This window comes from Camponotus vicinus, unplaced genomic scaffold (assembly GCF_025532165.1).
Source record: "Camponotus vicinus isolate PSW18456_S1 unplaced genomic scaffold, iyCamVici1.0 SCAF_2, whole genome shotgun sequence".
NCBI classification, from domain to species: domain Eukaryota; kingdom Metazoa; phylum Arthropoda; class Insecta; order Hymenoptera; family Formicidae; genus Camponotus; species Camponotus vicinus.
Window position 1 is genome coordinate 23390938 of NW_028141956.1, and position 22316 is coordinate 23413253.

At 30.8% G+C, this 22316-nt stretch overlaps 1 protein-coding gene and 1 long non-coding RNA gene across 2 annotated transcripts in view; one reads left to right on the plus strand and one right to left on the minus strand.

Moving 5' to 3' along the window:
• The window catches only part of LOC145967254 (uncharacterized), a 79495-nt gene that overhangs the window by 56195 nt on the left and 984 nt on the right, over window positions 1-22316 (plus strand). The window contains exon 3 of the long non-coding RNA XR_014437323.1: window positions 21667-22121. This is a non-coding gene — a long non-coding RNA (uncharacterized LOC145967254). The remainder of the gene's footprint in view (window positions 1-21666; window positions 22122-22316) is intronic.
• Window positions 2848-7616, minus strand: LOC145966300 (uncharacterized). The gene is made up of 2 exons (XM_083090300.1): window positions 5518-7616; window positions 2848-3048 (listed from the first exon to the last, which is right to left on the minus strand). Exons 1-2 carry the CDS (start codon window positions 7546-7548, stop codon window positions 2848-2850), a joined length of 2232 nt encoding a protein of 743 aa, XP_082946426.1. The 5' UTR covers window positions 7549-7616.

A 22316-nucleotide genomic window follows, 5' to 3' on the forward strand; every position in this document is an offset into this window, starting at 1 on the left:
TCTCTCTCCCTCTCTCCCTCTCGCTCTCTATTCCTCTCTCCTCGTCTCCGTTCCTCGTCACTTTCGTCAATTACGTCCGCGGCGCGGAAGACGACCGAGGGGAAAAGAAGAGTCTCGCCACTCGCGCGACAGGGCCCTCTTTGAATCCGCTCGCGCGCTGGTTTCTCGCGCGGGTATCCTCGCTAACTCCGCAGGGAACGTTGAACGCGAGTCCGGAATTGCCGTGGCGCCACCCCTCCTCCCTTTCCGGCCCCTCCATTCTCTCTTCTTCTCCACCTCGTCGTCGTTCTCCTTCGAGCTCCACTACGGGGCTGCCTCCCCCTCTCCGTCCCACCCCCGGTTTTCCCTATAATTTGCCCGGCAGCCGGGTAGCTCTTTTTTTTCTCCCTTACTCCATTTTCGTATCTCCTCTCTACCCCGCGACTCTCCGCCGCTGCTACCCTTCGCCCCCGCGCCCCCTCCCGCCCCCTCCTCTCCTCGTCCACCTCGTTCGTCCTCGGCGATGTCTCTCTTGTTCTCTCTGTCTCTGTCTCCGCTACCGCGACCGCCACCGTCACTGCCTTCTACCTCTGTCCGCCTGTGCGCACCTCTTCCTCCTGGTGCCAGCCATGAATCCTCGATCAGGTCGAGGGGCCAAGGGGGCTGCACGGCGCGCCGCCCCCTTAATAGCGCTACGTCAACCTCTTCCATTCATCGTGCCTCCATCTACCGACAGCAGGTCGAAGAAGAATGTGCAATGCTGTCACACGATCTCATTGTCACCCTGGGCAAACAAAACTCGTAGGAACGTTGCCCTTGCTTACGATTTTCCTCAAGATGGGGGGAGAATTTTAAATCTCATTGTCACCCTGGGCAAACAAAACTCGTAGGAACGTTGCCCTTGCTTACGATTTTCCTCAAGATGGGGGGAGAATTTTAAATTATTTTTCCATCGATGAAAATTTTTTTAAAAAATTTTATTAAAATTTATTAAAAATTACAAGAATTATCTCTGAAATATATTATAAATATATTATAAAAATTATCTCTGAAATAATTAATGTGAACGAAGCGTGGCACAGTAGACAGTGCACTAGTCTACAAAATCGAAGGTTTCGGGTTCGATTCCCGGCGGAACCGAAAAATTATATACGCTCGCTCCTCTCTTAGAATGCGATGGCAAACCACCGAGAATATCTTGCCAAAGAAAATCTCTCTAATATAGTCGTGATAATCTACGTGTGCAACACATGTATGTGAAAGAGAGATTATCACATCTGAAATCGGATAAAAGAATTGAGGAAGAAATAAATAGAACCCTTCAATATAATATCTACTCAATAATATCCTCGAAAGAGGATATTGCATCCTTTCCACGCACTAAATCACTTCGACGACGTAGAAAAGACATATTCGTTCAAGTTTCGTGTGAAACGATAACTTTTACGACCTTTAACTTGATGGGAGTGAAGACAGCCTCAGTCTGGTTACAACCAGAGCTTCAAAGTTTCAGTGTATTTCGGAAAGAATTTATTATGGAGGGGAAATATGTAGGAGGATAATCCTAATATCTTCTTGTGTATTTTCGTTTCATTTTGGGAGACGGGAAGTCGCCAGAGATTTTAATACCTCGCCACGCGAAACGCTTTTCTATCTGCGATCGCAATCGAAACACCTGCCAGACGAAAAGATGTTTCTAGGGCGCTTACCTTTTCGGTTGATCCCTTTGCTTGGGCGAGACGAAGGGCCGGCGGCGTGTCGAATGACAGGAAGATGTCAAGAGGGAATCCGATATACGATGCGAGAGCGATTCGTTATTATATGAATTTTTTACGGTACGACCCCTCTTTCTCGCTCCGTAATATCAAGCCTACGAGATCATTGGAAATAGTCTCTTTTCAAATTTAGGGCGTGCAAAATGAAAAGATGTCAGAATGATCGAAGGGCTAAGTAAACTACGCGTGTAAGAGAGAACTCTTATGAAATAAATATTTTTTTTTATTATACAGGGTGGACCATTTTAACTTTTAATGGAGAATAACTCGAAAACCAAGCCCGGGAGAGAAAAATGTTTCAGACAAAAGTTGTTTGGTTTCGAGGGGGCCATAAGATGGTATCATTAGTTTGACTTTGAAGGTCACATGAAGGTCACTTTCAATTTCTTAAATGGAACCTACTATTTGTCATTGCATATTCTTGTAGCTTATCTCGAGAGCTTTCCAAAACACTATAATTAAGTATCTTTTCGTTAAGTACTTTTTGAGTTATGAGGCTTGAAATAATTTCTTAATTTTACATAAACCGTAAAATATCTTGTAAAATATTCATTTTTCGATTATATCTTGTAAAATATTCATTTTCGATTTCTTACCTTAATACTTTTATATACAAAATAATGAGAGGAATCAATTGGTGTAAAGAAAACACATAGTTGTTTTTAAGAAAAAATATGGAATTGTTAATTGCAAATTACATATTTTTTCTTCAAAACAACTATGTGTTTTCTTTACACCAGTTGATTCCTCTCATTATTTTGTACGTAAAAGTATTAAGGTAAGATAATCGAAAAATGAATATTTTACACGATATTTTACGGTTTATGTAAAATTAAGAAATTATTTCAAGCCTCATAATTCAAAAAGTACTTAACGAAAAGGTACTTAATTATAATGTTTTGGAAAGCTCTCGAGATAAGCTACAAGAATATGTAATGACAAATAGTAGGTTCCATTTAAGAAATTGAAGGTGACCTTCATGTGACCTTCAAATAACTCTTCAAGGTCAAACCAATGATACCATCTTATGGCCCCCTCGAAACTAAACAACTTTTGTCTGAAACATTTTTCTCTCCCGGGCTTGGTTTTCGAGTTATTCTCCATTAAAGGTTAAAATGGTCCACCCTGTATAATTCTCAAATAACAAATCTGATAAGTATGTCTGATCGCTTCTTTCTTTTCCTGGTATCTCAACAAATTGCGAATTGATAAACATATGTTTCTTATGTTTGCTGTAGTTGAGATATATGATCCACTTCTCCGTGTTTTCAGTACATTTCATTCTTGAATATGTCTGAAACAGAGTAGAAAATATATTTTATCAAACATGTATTAAAATGATAATCTATTAATAAATTATATATAGTTTCCAAATCCATGACATCTAATTTTTTTTAAAATTCTAAACATTGATTGATGACAATTTGCTGTTGTATTTCAAAATTATCTGAAGTATTGAAAATAATTTAGTTAAATTTAATTATAAATATTGGATTTATATTACTATTTATAAATATATTGGATTTCTCTATCGTGAAAATTTTATAGTTGGATAAAATTATGTAAACAGATTAATAATTGCATAACCAAATAGAATATAAATCGTCAACAATTATTATCCTTTGATAATTTATATATTTTTTTAATTGCAGTTTATAAGAAAAAACAAATTCTTTAAATTTTAAATATCTTTTAAACTCAACGTCAAACACATTATAATATTCAAGAGATTTCTGGTTATCACAGATATCATTATACGTACCGTTTTAATATCGCATCGTTGCAATGCGTATAAGATTTAGATATTTAATAAAAAAATATTTTCAATGTCGATAGACATATTTACAGATATACTATCTCCATATATTTCTAAATTTCACTAAGCGTTCCATCTATTTATTTTTGTATTTCTTTTATATGTTCTATTAATTTATTATTGTCACACTGAGGAGAGTCCGAAAGGGACCGAAACGTTTGTATTGCTAGAATTTGTTTTCTTTTTTTTAATTATAGATTTATATATCACCCAATACCACCTGCACTTTTCCTGGTCTTAAATAAGCCTTCCTTATTATTAAAATCAATATTAATAAATACATTTCCTTATTATTAAAATCAATATTAATAAATACATTTCGAGATCCATGAATTTATGCAAAAGCATTTTTAGCTTCTTGAAATATATGAATTAATAATTAATTTTTGAATAAAGTGAAAACTTTCTCTATAAAATTAAAATTTTTATTTTCATGAATTTGTGTTAGTTAAAATCGTAGTCACTATAAAATACTTTAAATATTTTAACTGAATTTTAATACTTTAATATTTTATTATCACACAGATTGTTAACACTTATTTGTTATTGTTTATAAAATTTTTTATTCGATATAAGATAATATGTTTATGATTTTGAGATTAAATTACATTCTACAGGACAAAAATCTTTTATTTTAACTCATATATACACACACAAATTAATTTTATATTTTAAAAGGCTAAAAATACTTTGCACGATGTCAAACTCATGAATATCAAAATCTTTAGATTTATTAACTTTTGAAGTAGTTGAGTCCTTTAGTTCTTCTTTAATAATTTAATTTGGAATATGCTATTTTAAAGAATCAATATTGCTCTAATGTAATATTTGACAACGGTGTACTGTCAATAATATCTGTGAATTTTTTTTCTTACATACTGCTATGTCATACATCTTATAAATCTTACAATAGAATTGAATAAACTCTGTAGTGCGCGTTTATATATATTTAAAATATCATAAACGCTGTAAAGAATTAATTTTTTTTAATCTAATTTTTTACTTAATACACTTATTTATGCAATATGCATAATTTTTTCTGTATTTATTTCCGATTTTTAATGGTACTTAATCTCCATTTGTATTAATTTACTTTATAAGAAACGAAAATAACAATAAAAACGAAAAGAGTAAACTACATTGAGAGGTAAAATATATTGATTAGCAAAAAATTAATATTGACTAGAAAAATTAATATATTAACTAGCAAAATTATTTTATCCAGAAAATATTATATACATATATATAGGGTGTCCCAGACCACCCGTATACCCCTTTTAAAATGAAAATAAATGGCTTTTATCAAAAATCGCGAACAATTTTTAAGTAAATCGGATACGCTCTATCAAATGGTGATATTTTCAACTTTTGATTCCAATCGGAAATACGCCATCCGGATCGGAAGTTGAATTTTTTTAGGGGAACATGGTACTTTTTATTACAGATTCGAATTGTACGTGAAAAAATAAGAAACTTTTGTATCAAACGTTTTTTCTAAAAGTGCCTCTGTCAATCTTAAAATTGACCTTGAAATTTCATCACAGTTACTTTCAAGGTCAATTTTAAGATTGACAGAGGCACTTTTAGAAAAAACGTTTGATACAAAAGTTTCTTATTTTTTCACGTACAATTCGAATCTGTAATAAAAAGTACCATGTTCCCCTAAAAAAATTCAACTTCCGATCCGGATGGCGTATTTCCGGTCGGAATCAAAAGTTGAAAATATCACCATTTGATGGAGCGTACTCGATTTACTCAAAAATTGTTCGCGATTTTTGATAAAAGCCATTTATTTTCATTTTAAAAGGGGTGTACGGATGGTCTGGGACATCCTGTATATTATTCGTTCTAAAAAAATAATAATACAACAAAAAATCATTCATAATATTTTTATTAAAAAATTCAACAAAAAACGAACTAGAAGTGCGTAAAAGGATTTTTAGTTACATCATATCCTTCGTTCATATCTACTTCCATCTCCTCCATCTCGTGATGCCTATGCGTCTTAATGTGCTTTTTGAGATGATCGCTTCTTGTAAACTTCTTTTCACATTTAGAGCAAGAATGATTTCTTTCGCCGGTATGCGTGCGTTCGTGACGCTTCAATTCATCACTTCGTGTGAAGTTCTTGTTACAGTTTTGCCATGTGCAATGGTACGGTCGTTCGCCGGAATGTTTCCTCCAATGCACCTTCAAATGCGATGTCTTATTGAATCTCTTTTGACACAGTGAACACGTGTATTGGTGTTTGGTATTGGTGTAACTGTCTAAACAAGGTAATGTGGAATCGATATCCATTTTCGATGTCTCGCCAAGGAAGTGATAAGTATTGTCTCCTATCTTGGATCCAATAGGCTTGTGTGGACTAATAGTTTGAACAGGTTGTGGAATCTCCATAGGTCCTGTAAGGTCATGAGCGAAATCGCCTTCTGACATAGCCTCGTAAGAGTTTGTTGTTTTCTTTGATAAACTCGGCAAATTCGAATAATTAGAGTCTAGCTTAGATGCAATATGATAATTTTGTGTTGCCTTTAAAATACTAGACATTCTACTCGCCTGTAATATTTCACTATCTTGATTTGTTTGATTCATGGTTTCACGTATCCAATTATTATAAATATCTGTGTTCAATCTATGGTCAAAGCATCCGTGCTCGTTTTCTCTTTCAGATTTGATAGGTTGGTTTACAACTGGAGAATTAAAATGTCTTATATACTCTGAATGATTGGAGCTGTTGTCTGACTTGATATCATAAAAGTTTGTCCCTGTTTCTGAGCTTCTCGGCAGAGATGAATCATAAGAAAATGAATGTCCTGTATCAAAAGTTTGATTGCTTTCCCATGTCGATGACGTATTAAATTGTGAGACTTTATTTATATAATTATAATTGGCAGGATTAGAATTAGTCGTTTCAAAGTGACAATTATTTAACGTTGAATTGTATATGTGTTTAGGATGCAATATTGCCATATTGTCATCAACATTGATATCTGTGTTCAACTCACGATCAAAGTATTCATTCTTGTTTTCGCTCCTGGATTCGATAGGTTGGTTTATGGCTGGTACTGGAGAACTCAGAGATGTTGCATACTCTGAATGATTGGAGCTGTTGTCTGACTTGATATCGTAAAAGTTTGTCGCTCTTTCTGAGTTTCTCGACAGAGATGAATCATAAGAAAATGAAAGTCCTGTTTCAGAAGTTTGGTTGCTTTGCAATGTCGATAATGTATTAGATTGTGAGACTTTATTTATATAATTATAATTGGCAGGATTAGAATTAGTCGTTTCAAAGTGACAATTACTTAACGTTGAATCGTATATGTGTTTAGGATCCAATATTGCCATATTGTCATCAATATTGATATCCGTGTTCAACTCACGGTCAAAGTATTCATTCCTGTTTTCGCTCCTGGATTCGATAGGTTGGTTTATGGCTGATACTGGAGAACTCAGATATGTTGCATACTTTGAATGATTGGAGCTGTTGTCTGACTTGATATCGTAAAAGTTTGTCGCTCTTTCTGAGTTTCTCGACAGAGATGAATCATAAGAAAATGAAAGTCCTGTTTCAGAAGTTTGGTTGCTTTGCAATGTCGATAATGTATTAGATTGTGAGACTTTATTTATATAATTATAATTGGCAGGATTAGAATTAGTCGTTTCAAAGTGACAATTACTTAACGTTGAATTGTATATGCGTTTAGGATGCAATATTGCCATATTGTCATCAACATTGATATCTGTGTTCAATTCATGGTCAAAGTATTCATTCTTGTTTTCGCTCTTGGATTTGATAGGTTGGTTTATGGCTGGTACTCGAGAACTCAGATGTGTTGCATACTCTGAATGATTGGAACTGTCGTCTGACTTGATATCGCAAAAGTTTATCGATTTTTCTGATTTTATTGATAGAGATGGATGCTTTGATTTCATCAACGCGAGATGCAGCTGGAGTGACGGTAAATTCATCGTTGACATTAAACTAAGATGCGTGAATGGCCCCTCGAATTTGTTTGACTGCGTGGCTTTTGGATATATTTTATTAAATATCTGTGGATGAAAGAGCAGACAGTTATAATCGTAGGAGAAACATCAGAAGAGATAAATTAAATATTATAAAAGGATTTTTTGTACAGTAACGAATATACACTCGTCAACAAAATTATCGCATAGGTAATTTCACGTCAAATTTTCGCATAACTTCAAATAAGTATAACTCGTCAAAAATGGTTGTATTTGAAATTCTTTTTTCATTCCTAAGCTTAAAGCCTCTATTTTAAAAACCATTTATCAGATTTAGGATTTACTCCCCCCTCCCCCTTTTCGTCATCTCCTTAAAAAAAAGGACGTGTTTCGTCTCCACAAAATTGCATAATTTGATGCATTCCACGAAGTGGAATAAATTTTGTTCGCAAATGTCATGATAACCATCGTAAAATATGAATTTTTATGTGTGAATTAAAAAAAAATAAAGTTTGTACGATTTTTTTTTTCGCGGAGTTACGTCACATCAAAATTATCTATACATTTTTGTTCATTTACTACCAACATTAGCATTACCTGATGCGCACTACGAGGAGGCAGGGCCGGCTCAGACGTCGGTTTTTTGGGCCTCAGACCGAGGCTCTGCGCTCAGAGGGGCCCCGCACTTTCAAATTTTTAGGAAAATTTGATAATAGAATTTTTAATGTTTCAGAGATGTATTGATATAGGAAATATCATAATATATATGTAACATTAAGAATTATGCTAACGACTCCTGTATCTGTTGCTTCTGCGGAACGTAGTTTCTCGAAATTAAAATTAATAAAAAATTATTTGAGGTCGAGTATGAGTCAAAAAAGATTAGAGGGACTCGCCATGTTATTTATAAAACAAAAATTAGCAAAGCAAATTAATTTTGACGATATAATAGAACAATTGGCAATACAAAAAGTTGTAGGAAATAAGCAATAATTAAAAATAAAATAATTTTTTTATTTTATGTGATTCTTTGTTGAGTATATGATATCTATTTTTATTTTTTATAAAAGCCTTAGCAAATAAGCAATAATTAAAAATAATATAATTTTTTTGTTTTCTGTGATTCTTTGTCGAGCATATAACTATATGTATTTAATGTTTGTATAAATTATGTTTAATAAAATTATATGATTTTTCGATAAAAAATTCTTTTTTGCAAATATTTTGGGGCCCTACTAATAACTTTTTCCCGAGGCCCCGCAAAACCTCCAGCCGGCTCTGCGAGGAGGTAGCTGGTCGGATGTATTGCCACCTTGTCTTCGGATAATCTCTTGCAGACGCTCATGCATATTGTTGCAGGCTCTAATTATTGCCTGAGGAATTTCATTCCATATTTGATTTAGCTCTGTGATCATTTCCACATTTCCGTCCTCCAAAACACACACACACACACACACACACACTCGTGGTGCGCATCAGGTAATGCTAATGTTAGCGGTAAATGAACAAAAATGTATAGGTAATTTTGATGTGTCATAACTCCGCGAAAAAATCGTACAAACTTCATTTTTTTTTTAATTCACACATGAAAGTCCATATTTTACGTTGATTATCATGAAATTTGCGAAAAAAATTTATTCCACCTCATGGAATGCCTCAAATTATGCAATTTTTTGCAGACGAAACATGTCCTTACTTTTAAGAAGATGACGAGAGGGGAGAGGTTAAATTCTAAATTTAAAAAAAAACAAATGATTTTTAAAATAGAGGCTTTAAACTTGAAAATGAAAAAAAAATTTTTTAATTACGACCATTTTTGACGCAGTTATATTTATTTGAAAATTTGACATGAAATTACCCATGCGATAATTTTGTTGACGAGTGTATATTTAAATTATTAATAGTATATTATTAATAGTGTATATTTAAATTATTAATAGTATTATTAATAGTTTAAATTAAATCATGTAACAAATAACAGAACAAAAAATATCGAATATTTAATATCGAGCTTCTTACTCACCTTGGTGCGTAGTTGAAAATATAGAACATCCACCGAGTAGTCGAGATTAAAAAAGTTGAATATTAATTTTCACTATTGAAAATATTTTATTATATACCGTGTTATCGTTTTTCTTTAGAAATAGCGATCACAGTTTTAAAGTCATTAATATTAATATCATTAATATTACAGGTATTGATAAACTGAATGTCTTCTGATAATTCTAAAACAAATAAAATTTAAAAAAAATTAAAAACATGGACAGCTAAATCTAATATTTATTAATATTAATTATTCATCTCATCAAAAGGTATTAAATATTTGAGATTAAGAAGATTTAAAAGATGAGATTTAAAGAAATTATGCAAGCGGATTATTACCGGAAGTCAGAGATAGATATTATACAAAAACATTTTAATAGTTCATTATTTGAATAAAATTTTATCACTTATTTGTACTATTCGTTACGTATATTATTCAATTTTGCACATTCTCGTTATTCACATTATTTAATATTCGTTATTTGCATTATTTGTTACTTTAATATCTGCCATTTGTGTTATATATCTATTATTATTTATATCTATTGTTATATATATATTTTTGTGTTTTATAACTGTTAATTTTATTATACATATATAGAGTGTCTTATTTTAATTTTTATACGCATTTCTGAAACATGTGAAAACACAAATAATATTCGTATAAATATTCGATTATTGTAATATTTGATAATATAATATTTGATAGTATAATCTTCTTCATAATATTATTATTACAAATAAAAGATAATAAGAACATTATAAAATAATTATTTAAATTAAAAAATGTATATCTAAATAATCATTTAATCGAATAATTTTAGAATTTCTCAATTATAAATAAATTATGGTCTTTCTATTATTCATTTATCTATTATTCTAGGAAAATTTTGCCCATCTCTGCTGAGAAATTAATAAAAAACTAATTCCGCGAACTTCAATTTTTATATTAAATAAAACTCGATTGTAAATTATCTAAAAAATTTAATTTTAATTTTAATTTAATTTTTTTTATTATTTCGTTATCACAATTTTAAAATATGCTTATTTATTTATGTTTTACTTTTTTCTTCCTTAAATCATGTTGCATTAAATCATATTGCATAAGTATTACACTTTCATATTTCAAATTATAAATTGAAGAAAATAATTTATTTGGAGTTTTAAAATCCGTTCATAAAGAGCATCGTTTTAAAGTCTTTAATTTTAGTTTAATTATTATTCATGTGAAGGAAAAATACATTTTACACTCACATATACACTAAGAAATTCCACTTTTTCTCTTCACTATGCAGAGCCGTCTTTAGCATTAATGCCGCCCGTATGCCAGCAAACAATTGCCTCCTCTTTTATTGGATTTTATATTGGATTGAACAAGGCAGGAAAGACTTATTTCTACAGAGTCAATAAACAGCAATTTTATAGAACTGTAAGCATTTATTCAAATAGGTAAATAAAATAAATAATGAAAAAATCATAACATATCTATGTATTATATATATACAGGGTGGACCATTTTAACTTTTAATGGAGAATAACTCGAAAACCAAGCCCGGGAAAGAAAAATGTTTCAGACAAAAGTTGTTTGGTTTCGAGGGGGCCATAAGATGGTATCATTAGTTTGACCTTGAAGAGTTATTTGAAGGTCACATGAAGGTCACCTTCAATTTCTTAAATGGAACCTACTATTTGTCATTGCATATTCTTGTAGCTTATCTCGAAAGCTTTCCAAAACACTATTAAGTACCTTTTCGTTAAGTACTTTTTAAATTATGAGGCTTGAAATAATTTCTTAATTTTACATAAACCGTAAAATATCTTGTAAAATATTCATTTTTCGATGGAATTGTTAATTGCAAATTACATATTTTTTCTTCAAAACAACTATGTGTTTTCTTTACACCAGTTGATTCTTCTCATTATTTTGTACGTAAAAGTATTAAGGTAAGATAATCGAAAAATGAATATTTTACAAGATATTTTACGGTTTATATAAAATTAAGAAATTATTTCAAGCCTCATAACTCAAAAAGTACCTAACGAAAAGGTACTTAATTATAGTGTTTTGGAAAGTTCTCAAGATAAGCTACAAGAATATGCAATGACAAATAGTAGGTTCCATTTAACAAATTGAAGGTGATCTTTATGTGACCTTCAAATAACTCTTCAAGGTCAAACCAATGATACCAATGATCTTATGGCCCCCTCGAAACCAAACAACTTTTGTCTGAAATATTTTTCTCTCCCGGGCTTGGTTTTCGAGTTATTCTCCATTAAAGGTTAAAATGGTCCACCCTGTATATATAGGTATATGACTATTACTACAAAAAAGCGAAAAAAACAAACATAATTTACCTTATCAATTTAATTATTGAAATCAATATTTACCTTTCTGACTTTTTAGTAGCAAATTCTTGAATAATGTCTTTTATATTTAAGCTTTCAAATATTTCATTCTCTATACTTAAAATAGCTAAAGAATTGAGTTTTTCTTAGCACATTGAAGATCTCAGATAACTTTTTATTAGTTTGAGCTTAGAAAAAGATTTTTCTCCTACAGCTACTGTTACAAATAGGGTCAGTAAAATTCTTAAAGATATTGTTAAATTTGGAAATGTTGTGGTTAATTCATTTTTTAACATAAATTGCAATACATCGAAAGCATTAAGTTCATTTTCAAAGAAAACTGAAACATTTTCGATTTCCATATCAAGTTCTATCGCATCAATATCACACTCTTTGAGTGAAGGATCACTCAATTTTATTTGTAAGTCCATGCAAAATTTGCCGCCCGTGTGCAATGCACACTTCGCACACGCGGTTAAGACGACCCTGACTGTATGAACCGATCTCACGTACACGTGCGAGAAGAATCACATTATCAAGCACACACGACAACTTCTTATTATTACGGAATTTAATTTATTACTAATTTTAATGCGAAAATAAATAATAATAAATAATAATAAATAATAACTTATTTCTAATTATTAACTAAAACTTTCATGAAAATACAAAATCGATCACAAATCATTACGAAAAAGATTTGAACATACGATTCTTACAACATGAAATTTGTGTATCTGGATCTTGATCCGATAAAGCGAGGGGTTAGCCTCATGATACGCAAATGGGGTACAAACGCGTGCCATCACTTACCTTTTTGTCTGTTTTATCACCGTTGTGCGATGCAGTCACTGTTGTAATAGAATCGAAGTCACTCGAAAACCTGGATTCACTCGGAAGGACTTTTTCTGAACAGTTTACTGCGAGAAACTTTATCTCAGTATTTTCTTGTAACACTATCAAAAGTTGCATCAAGTATCGAAACTGTAATCGAAAGTATTTTTTATTATATTTTACACATCTTCAGTTATAAATATAAGCGAAAGACTGTCCGAATTCTTGCTATACCGCTGTAACCGACTGCTGACCGCGTCTTGTCTCTATTGTATTTCGACGAGCAAAGAAAGAGCTACCAGTCGAGACGCACGTTTAACTTTGAAAGGTGCTCTCTTCCTAAGGTGGAAGGAGAAACAATGGTTCCCTCGCTTTTTCAATACATTTAAATTTTCCACGCTTGCATTCTTTTTCTCATAAATCAAATTTCAAAATAGAATATAAAACACATAGCTTGAAAAAAATTGAGACATCTTTATCTTTATCTATCTTTCATATCTCACAATAGTATCTTTAAAAAGTCAGTCAAAATCTTGAAGCAAAAAAAAATTAAAACTTGCTTCCATTTTTCGTAAAAAAATTTCAAAAATTTGAGTTCTTTTTTTCTGAAAAATCTAACTTTTCTTCTGGAAAATGATAAATTTTGCGTATATATTGAATTTAAATAGCGATAGGCTGTGGAAACCTCGCTCAAGATTCGAAGGGCGACCATTTCGGTAAATAATAATTATCGGTAAAGACGGCGATGGGAAGAGAGAAGAGAAATGGCAGGCCAGAATAAGCTTAATCGTTCGGATTTAATTAACGGATGAGGCTTTTGGGTTTAATTAGCAGTCCTGCACGTCCAATGTCGCTCCGTTTAAAGATGCGAATGCCATCGCGCGAGACTTGTACGTCAACGTAATTACACGATGGTCGCTCTTTATTCTACTCTCTCGGGTCGCATATATATATTTGCGTGTGCTTTTTATGCGTCAGGAGTTAAACCTTGGTTATGTTTTCATGGACGAGCGATTTAAATCTCCAGTTTGAGAAGTTAATCTCTTTCAGCCTACATCTGATACGTCAGGGACGATTATCTCATAAGTTGAAAAATGAAACTGTTTGTTTATACACTTTCGTCAACAAATTAAAAAATATAATAAGCAATTCGATTCGCAGTTTTTTTTATTTTAGATGGAAAGGACTTCTTGCCCGGATATCTAACAGAAAAAATCGTATCATTGTTTAATAATTAATAATTGTTTATATACATATAATTATTGTTAGTCATTGTTTAATAATTAATAATTGTTTATATACATATAATTATTAATTATTAAATAAATAAATAATACAATATATATATATATATATATATATATGTAATTGTGTGTGTGTATTATTTGTTTATTTAATTAATAATAGTTCCCGTGTAATTTCCCGATTTGTCGATTACAATCTTCAGATTATTTTCTCAATATTAAATTGCATATTTATAATAAATACATAATTAAAAGTGCGCAGGTTTTTATATGTCAGAGATTACAATATTTTCCGCTGCGACTAGTAACAAGGAAGGATAATTAAAAAAGATTACGTATTATGTTTATAAACGTTATTTATAACTTTAGTCTGCATATGATATCGAAACAGTATATTGCTCATACAGCGGAAGCAGATAATTGTTTTCCGGTTAGCTTTAACAGTATTATATCAGTGAAATATCTTATTGATCATTTTATGTACGAGAAAAAGCAAAAAAAAATCTTTTCCAAAAATGTGTCACCTTAGATAAACATATGTTCTTGTAGATAAATAAAAGATAAATAAATTATTTTTTGACATTCTTGATATTTTTAACAAAATCTTCCTCGAGATTTCTGAGACTCATGGATAGCAGCTGATACTAATTGTCTTTGATTATATTCAAGAAGAAAATAGGATATTAAATCAACGATGGAATAATACATGTAATCTTCTACACTGAGAAAAAGGATTGTTGAATTAAATAAATAACTTTAGTTGACTTCTATTTTGTTAATTCAATGCTAAAATTGTCTAAATAACAAAAAATGTGTTTTAATTAACAAAATAAGTGATTGAGACATTTGAATCAATTAGTTGAATGGGTATAGTTGCATGAACACCATTATGTGTTACTGGAACTGAAAAGATATGTTGAATGAACTGAATCAAAATCTGAGTAACTGCACATATTGTTAAACTAAAAAATTTGGAAAAACAATTTTGATGGTTTGAAACAATCAAATATTCCATTTTATTAATCTTGTTCGCATGTTACGATGAACTAAATCTTCAGTTAGATACAAGATATATTACAACTAATAGTCTGAACTTGATGTAACGAAATAATGATTTGAGAGAAATCATAAAACAATTAAATACAATTTATACATTTAGTTAATTGAATCAATTATTGTATTGAATTTTCTCGACATTGTTGTATCATTTCAAGACCAAAATTAATTGAATTAAATACGATAATATTCATATGCTTCCACGAGCTTCACGCCTCGCCTCTAGATGGCGAAAAGGCAAACGCCTAACCCGAAAGTGACATTCATCTAAGACAGTAATATAAGGCCGCGACACAGGTCCTACGAATCACGGCATCGATTAAAGAGCGATATTATAGCCGCATTTCCTATAGCTTTTGCAAGGAGCTCCAGAGCTCCATGTAATTAACAGCAAACGGTTAATTTTTTTTTAATTCCATCATATATGTATCTATATACAGAGAACATTAAATCGATCAAGTTTTTGAGAAATGACATTAAAATAAAAATTTAGTAGTTAGCTAATTTGACGAAAAATTATTCTGTTTTTAATGGATATATTGTCATAAGGATTATATATTCGCTCAAAACATTGAAACATATACACAGAAGAACAACTCATTTACTTCGCCCAAACAGATTTCTAGTTCTCACTATATCTATTTCAGTTGATCTAAAATAATATTTAGTTCAATTAACTACTTTTCATTATTTCAAACAATTATGTAATCTTATTATTCGGACTGTATATGCTGTTGGCAGCCCGTGACCGCCGGATTTAGTTTATTCAACAAAATTTTCAATGTTTTTACAAAATTTTTTTCTCAGTGTAGACAGAAATAAATTTTTATAAATTGCTAAATATTAGAATTTTTGGTAATTATGCACTTTACGGACGACCTCACCGATTTCAATGATTTTGACATATGTTGTCAAGCTCACTCGCCTGAGTAACATTCAAAAGATTTTAGCCGTCGCTCATTGTTTATTAAAAAGTTATTAACATTAAAGTATTCTGAAGTCATTTCCTCTCCGCATGACGTATTTTAAAAAACTCTAAAGAATACAATTGGTGATCATTTGTCCGCATCGTAGACATTATGCGAAGACGTTTACTCGTTATTCACAGTAGCTCGGCGGATTGTCAGTACCTTTTTTTAACAATCGTCTTCCAAGGTTTGAAATTAGTATGCGTCCAATAGAAAATTTCTAAATTTGAACAAGGCAATTGTCATCTATTATTTTTCGTTCAATCATGGAGTTCCTTTTATTACATAAACTAGATATATGGTCAGAAGCCAAAAAGAGATAATAAAGAAGATATCTAGCTCCTCTGTTCTCTCTCTCTCTCTCTCTCTCTCTCTCTCTCTCTCTCTTCTTTGTCAAGATTTTTGAACTTTTCTTCTTCCCAGCAAGATTTAGCTGAAAACAAGGTATTTTGAAGTTTTTTTTGAATCATTATATAAACGAAGATTAGCTGTATTCAATATATAGTGATTTTAAATGTATAATGAATTAGTAGAAGTACAACTTCCAAGTAAAGTCGAAAATCGAATTTATCTTTAAAAACATAGGTCCATAGAAACTACAAAAAAAACTAGGACTGACTAAAAACAAGAAAAATCAGTCGAATTTGAATTGTTTGTACAAGAAGAAGACCCTTTATATTGTTCTGGGTCAACAGTAAGTAAGATTAATTGTAAGTATAATTATATTTATTCAAACGGCACGAAAAACTTTCTCTCGAAACTATGTTTTTCAAAACGGTGACCACAATATCTCAAGATTTGTTGATCCAATCAAGTTCAATCTATGCAGGCACCTCCAACACATATGTCGTCTAAGTCAAAATTCATTTATTTTCCTATTTTTCTAGTCGCAAAAAGAAAAAAACAGAGAAAAATCGCTAATTAATTTTTAAAGTGCCGCCATTTTGTGAATTTTTCATTTTTTCTTTTTTAAGTGGGTCGAACAATAGTGCAGGATATAAATTAAGAATCTTTTTTGTTTCAAATAGGAGCATCGGAATCACGATCATTGTTTTCCAAGTTTTTTTTTAAGGCTTCTGCCTCAAATAATTTTATTTATCTTTAAACTATAGTTGAAAGTCCCTAAATACATATATCAAAAGATAGGGCAGGCTGCGTTCAGCAGAAAAAGCTGCTTTACAACTGTTGTAAAATTCGTGAGCCTGATTGGTGTATGCTCTTAATTTTGGCTGAATCTAAAAGTATACCAATCAGATTCACGAATTTTACAACAGTTGCAAAGCAGCTTTTCCTGCTGAACGCAGCCAATAACAAGTCTAGTTTTTTATAAAAAATTCCCCAAAAAACCTCAGTAAAAGTGCGTTTTATATGAAATACTCCCAGTAAAGATAGGGATGTATCCCTCTAGTAAATAACAATATCCCCTATGTTGATGGAAAACAGTAGTAAATGGACCCTGATTGGATCGTGGCAAGTCTCCAGCAAAGATAGGGATGTATGTGGAAGGAGGTCAGACATGTGGCTGCGGTTAAAGTGACGCTGAGGATGCTTTGAAGCGTTTGATTGACCAATCAGGTTAAAGAAATCTTTACTCCGTTTACCCTGATTGGTCAATCAAACGCTTCAAAGCATCTTCAGCGTCCCCTTGACCGCAGCCTATGTACGCTCATTAGATCAATGAGCGGCAAAATTTTAAAAATACATACGTACGAGATGTATTTTCATGAAATTTGAGAATTGTGAATTTTTAAAATCTTATCTCTTTTAAAAATATATATCAGGATAGTGTTTGAAATAGTATATGCAATAGTAAACTCAATAATAAAAAGTTAATGAAAAGAATATAATTTATAAAACAACATTTATTACATATTTACATTTATAACACATTGATGCGCTTAATTACTATATCAATCATGCTTTTGTATCCTGAAATTCCGTAAAAATTCGACGAAAAGAGAAAATAAAGGTTTGCATAAATAAACACATACATGAATGCACTTATTTTCCAGCAAGTGAATACAATAAATCATGCAAAGAATTCAAGGAACTAAATCTTATTATACAGGGTGTTTCCTAAGTATCAACAGCGAATGTCACAACGGAAAGACAAGAATCAAAGAGCGCGAAATTTTTCACAAACATTGGTCCAATCTTTATCAAAAAATCCTGTAATAATGACTTATAATCCATATTTCAGTACCTAATATTTTACTAAATATAAAAAAAATTTAAGAATATTGAATTTTTTCTTTCAAAATCCTTTATCTGTTAATTGTCAGATCGCAATTAAATCAGTTTTTCAGTAATTCAATCATCAATTGTGATAAAAATCTTTGCGATAACTGTAAAAATTTAGGAACATTATTTTTCAAAAATTCAGATGATATCATTTCTTCAAAATAATTTCTAATACAACGAAATATATTTGCAGTATTAGATTTGCCTCGATAAATCATCGTGTTTATTTTGCGACAGATATAAGAATTCCTCAACTACCTAACTGCGACTTCCTTTTTGTAATTATCAAAAATTGCCGCATTAATTTAGAATCTTTTCGAATCAAAGATGCAGGTGGAGTTTCTTTTATATCCAACAAATAAAATAAATCATAAAGCGTGTAACCATATTCTGATGGTATTAATAAAAACGGTCTCCGCGAACGAACCGATTTCTAGCAAACCATAAACGCTTCTAAATTATGTAGCGAACTCTTGGAAAGCATGCTCTTTCTGGGATATACGGTTTCTGGAAAACGAAACCGTATAGTAATCGTATCAATACCTTCGGACCAACGACCTTATTCATAAAAGAGTGCCGAAAGACGGTTACGGTTGAAAAGAAATATGTTGCTCCCCCCTTTTCCCCCTTGCCTTTCCGCTCGTCCCATAGAGAGAGGCAATTAATTTCTGACCGACTACTTCGCCGACAAAATGTCAAATGTTTGGCGGTATAATTAAATGATCAGTTACTAATCAGATTTTATCAAATTAAAAATGAAGTAGGGAAAGGTTTAGCATATCGGACATAAAAGATTTTCTGAAAATTGATTGAAATGAAAAAGATAAAATATATGAAAAAGAACATAATTAGGTTATATTTTAATTTATGTATTTTAATAATTATTATTAATTCTCTTGTTTGAAAAAATAACATAGAAAAAAATATAAAATATTTATATTTATAAAATATTTTTGAAATTAGAAACAATTTTAAATTTTTCCTTATAAATGTAATAAATATTTATAAAGAAAAATTTTAAATTATTTAAAAAATTTATAATTTATAATTTATAATTCTCTAATTTCAAAAATATTTTATAAATATTTTATATTTTTTTCCTATGTTATTTTTTCACACAAGAGAATTAATAATAATTATTAAAATAATAAATAGTAAATATTTAAAACAAGTTATACAATATTTTATTCTTGGTATTACACTGATTATTGCATTACCAGCAGTATTTTTAGTTATTTTCTTTGTATATTTTCTCGAATTTCTAGATGATGACAAGGGGATGATGACAGGATTTATCATTCAGTCATTACTCTAACAATCTGACAATAGTGGGCTCATCTTTAAAGAATTTCAAAAGACCTTTGCCTTTGCAGAAATGTATATATTCAACTTATTTTAGACGACATTCTTTCTTTTTAAAATTGCATATTCACTCATGATAGATTAATCAGTAGAAAAAAACAATAAAAAGAAAGACTAAAGGATTCTACTGGAAAAAAAGTGAACTGCAAGAGAGCGCATGCAGCGCATGCAAGAGAGAAAGAAAAAATAAAAAAATAAAAGTAGTTTTTTACAGTAGTGCGTTTACCTATGGGCTTTTGGGGCTGGAGCCCTAGGGCGCCAAAGCGCCAGGGGCGCCATAGCTTTAAAAAATGAAAAATTAAAAATGTACGTTTCGATCCTTCTTTCGGATCATCCTCAGCAAATTGTGAATCGGATCAAGTAATGATGTATATTTTTGTATGTAGTTTTTGTAATTTGCTTTGAGCCCCTGGGCGCAATTTTTATAAACGCGGCCCTGGTTTTTTAACACTAGCTTTTAGATACAACTGTCGATTGCATTGACAACGAAGAAATATTTGGCTCACCAAAAAAGGATTATGCATTTCTTCGATTCTTCATCGCCAAAAAATGGGTTCATTTTGTGGTTACATAATATCTGAAAAATAAGATTACAGAGATATAATATTTTAAATAATAAAATTATTATATTTTTTACATAATTAGATCCACTATCAATGCACAAATAAGTATCAAAATAATATGTGAAGTAATGCAAGAATAATACTTGAAAAAATGAATGTAAGTCTAAAAAAATTTGAATATTAATCTAAATAAAAATATTTAATATATATATTTTTTAAACTATCGCTTAAAATTATTAGTTCAATTATTGCACTTTAATAAATATTTTTTTATTTTATTACATTTATTATTCTTAAGGAGAGAAAAAGTAAATTTTTAAATAATATTTTATTTATATACACATAACGAAATTACGACTTTTAAATAATTATACGCTCTCAATAGTCTGAAATATGTTTATTATATTGAAAATATGTTGAAAAATCTGTTACACAATTAAAAGCGCTAAATCATATATTTGTCTTTGCCATCTCTATTAAAAGCATATAATAAAACTTCGTGATACATACATTTTTGCAACAGCGAGACGAGCAAACGAATAGTCCTAACTCCACCTCTGCACATTAAAGATCACAAAACGAACTCATTAATCATCTCCCGAACTAGAAGCAGAGCAATCTTGACCAAGCATTGCCACGGAGGCCATGACAGAATACATGTCCATTTGTTACACATCGTTTACAGACAAAGGACAAAGCCGATCCCAGGCTTTAATAATCGAGAAATTTGATCTTTATTTTCGGATTCTGTTACAACAAATTGGTGAAAACCCAGATAGGAAGGAGCAAATTCGACACCTTACGTTTTATTTAGCGAGACGATCGTTTCAACAAGAATTGAATGAAATGTCAAGACTTGATTATTTTGTTTTGTCTTGAAATTCAAGATAAGATTAAGATAATATTTTTAATTAGTTATATTAATATTTATATTAGTATATTTTTAATTATTATTAATATTTATATTAATATAAATATAATTAATATAATATATTATAATTAATATAAATATATAATTAATATAAATATAATTAATATAAATATTAATATTAACATATTAGAAATATAATAAATATAATATTAATATATTAATATATTATATTAATATAATTAATATTTTTATTTATATTAATATTTTTTAATTATTAAGGCAATCTAGGACTAAGATTATTGATCTTATAATATATATTCGTTCTTTGACGTTCTTTGAAAAGATTGTTGCATATATTGCATTTTAGGATATAAAAGAATGACATAAATAGCAATAATTATCTTCTCAATTATATTATAAAAAATAATATTAAATATTACTTTATATAAGCAATTGTTCAATATTAGATAAAAATTGTTAATAAAATCAATACAAGTTGTTTTTGTTAAAAAGATTCACTCAAGGCAAGATTTAAGTTTCAAAAATTTTCAAATAATATTTTTACTTTATAATATTGTCCTGTCTTGAATCTTGTGCAATCCTAGTTCCGACAAAGGATTCGATGCGACTTTCGGAATCTCTGTCACCATTCGCGTGCAATAGAAACGACCAAGAGAGGATCATCTCATACCTGCGGCTCGAGAAGCAGGTGTCGGGCTTTCAGAGGAAGGAAAGGGGGGCTATAAATTTGTATCTTCCATGCGGTTTGTATTTATCGAAGATGTCCTGGTGCGCGCGGCAATTTCATATTTCAGGAGAAACGACATTTGGTTACAATACGTTACCGTAATACCTGTTGCGTCGACAAGAAGAGAAAAGAAACCGAACAGTGAGCTCGGACATCTAGTGAGTCCAACCGTGAGAATAGTTGCGTCAAAGCGTGCCGCTGCCATTGTGACGATTCTTCATTACGCAACTGACTTTTGTGTATTTTCATCCTGGTGAGAAAGAGAATTATTTACGTCCTGTCCGTCCTTATATCGACAAGGTTTCATTATCGGTAAGTCTTTAAGTCAATTTTCAGGTGATGATGTTAAGATTGATGATTTGTGAATCACGCTGATCATATTTTTTTGTGCCAAAAGTAGCAAGTGTAATTGCTCATAAGTTGAAATTTAATTCATATAAGGCTTATGTGCGAAGAAGTATTTATCTTTTCTATTACATATTCATGCATTTGTTTTTTATGTGTATT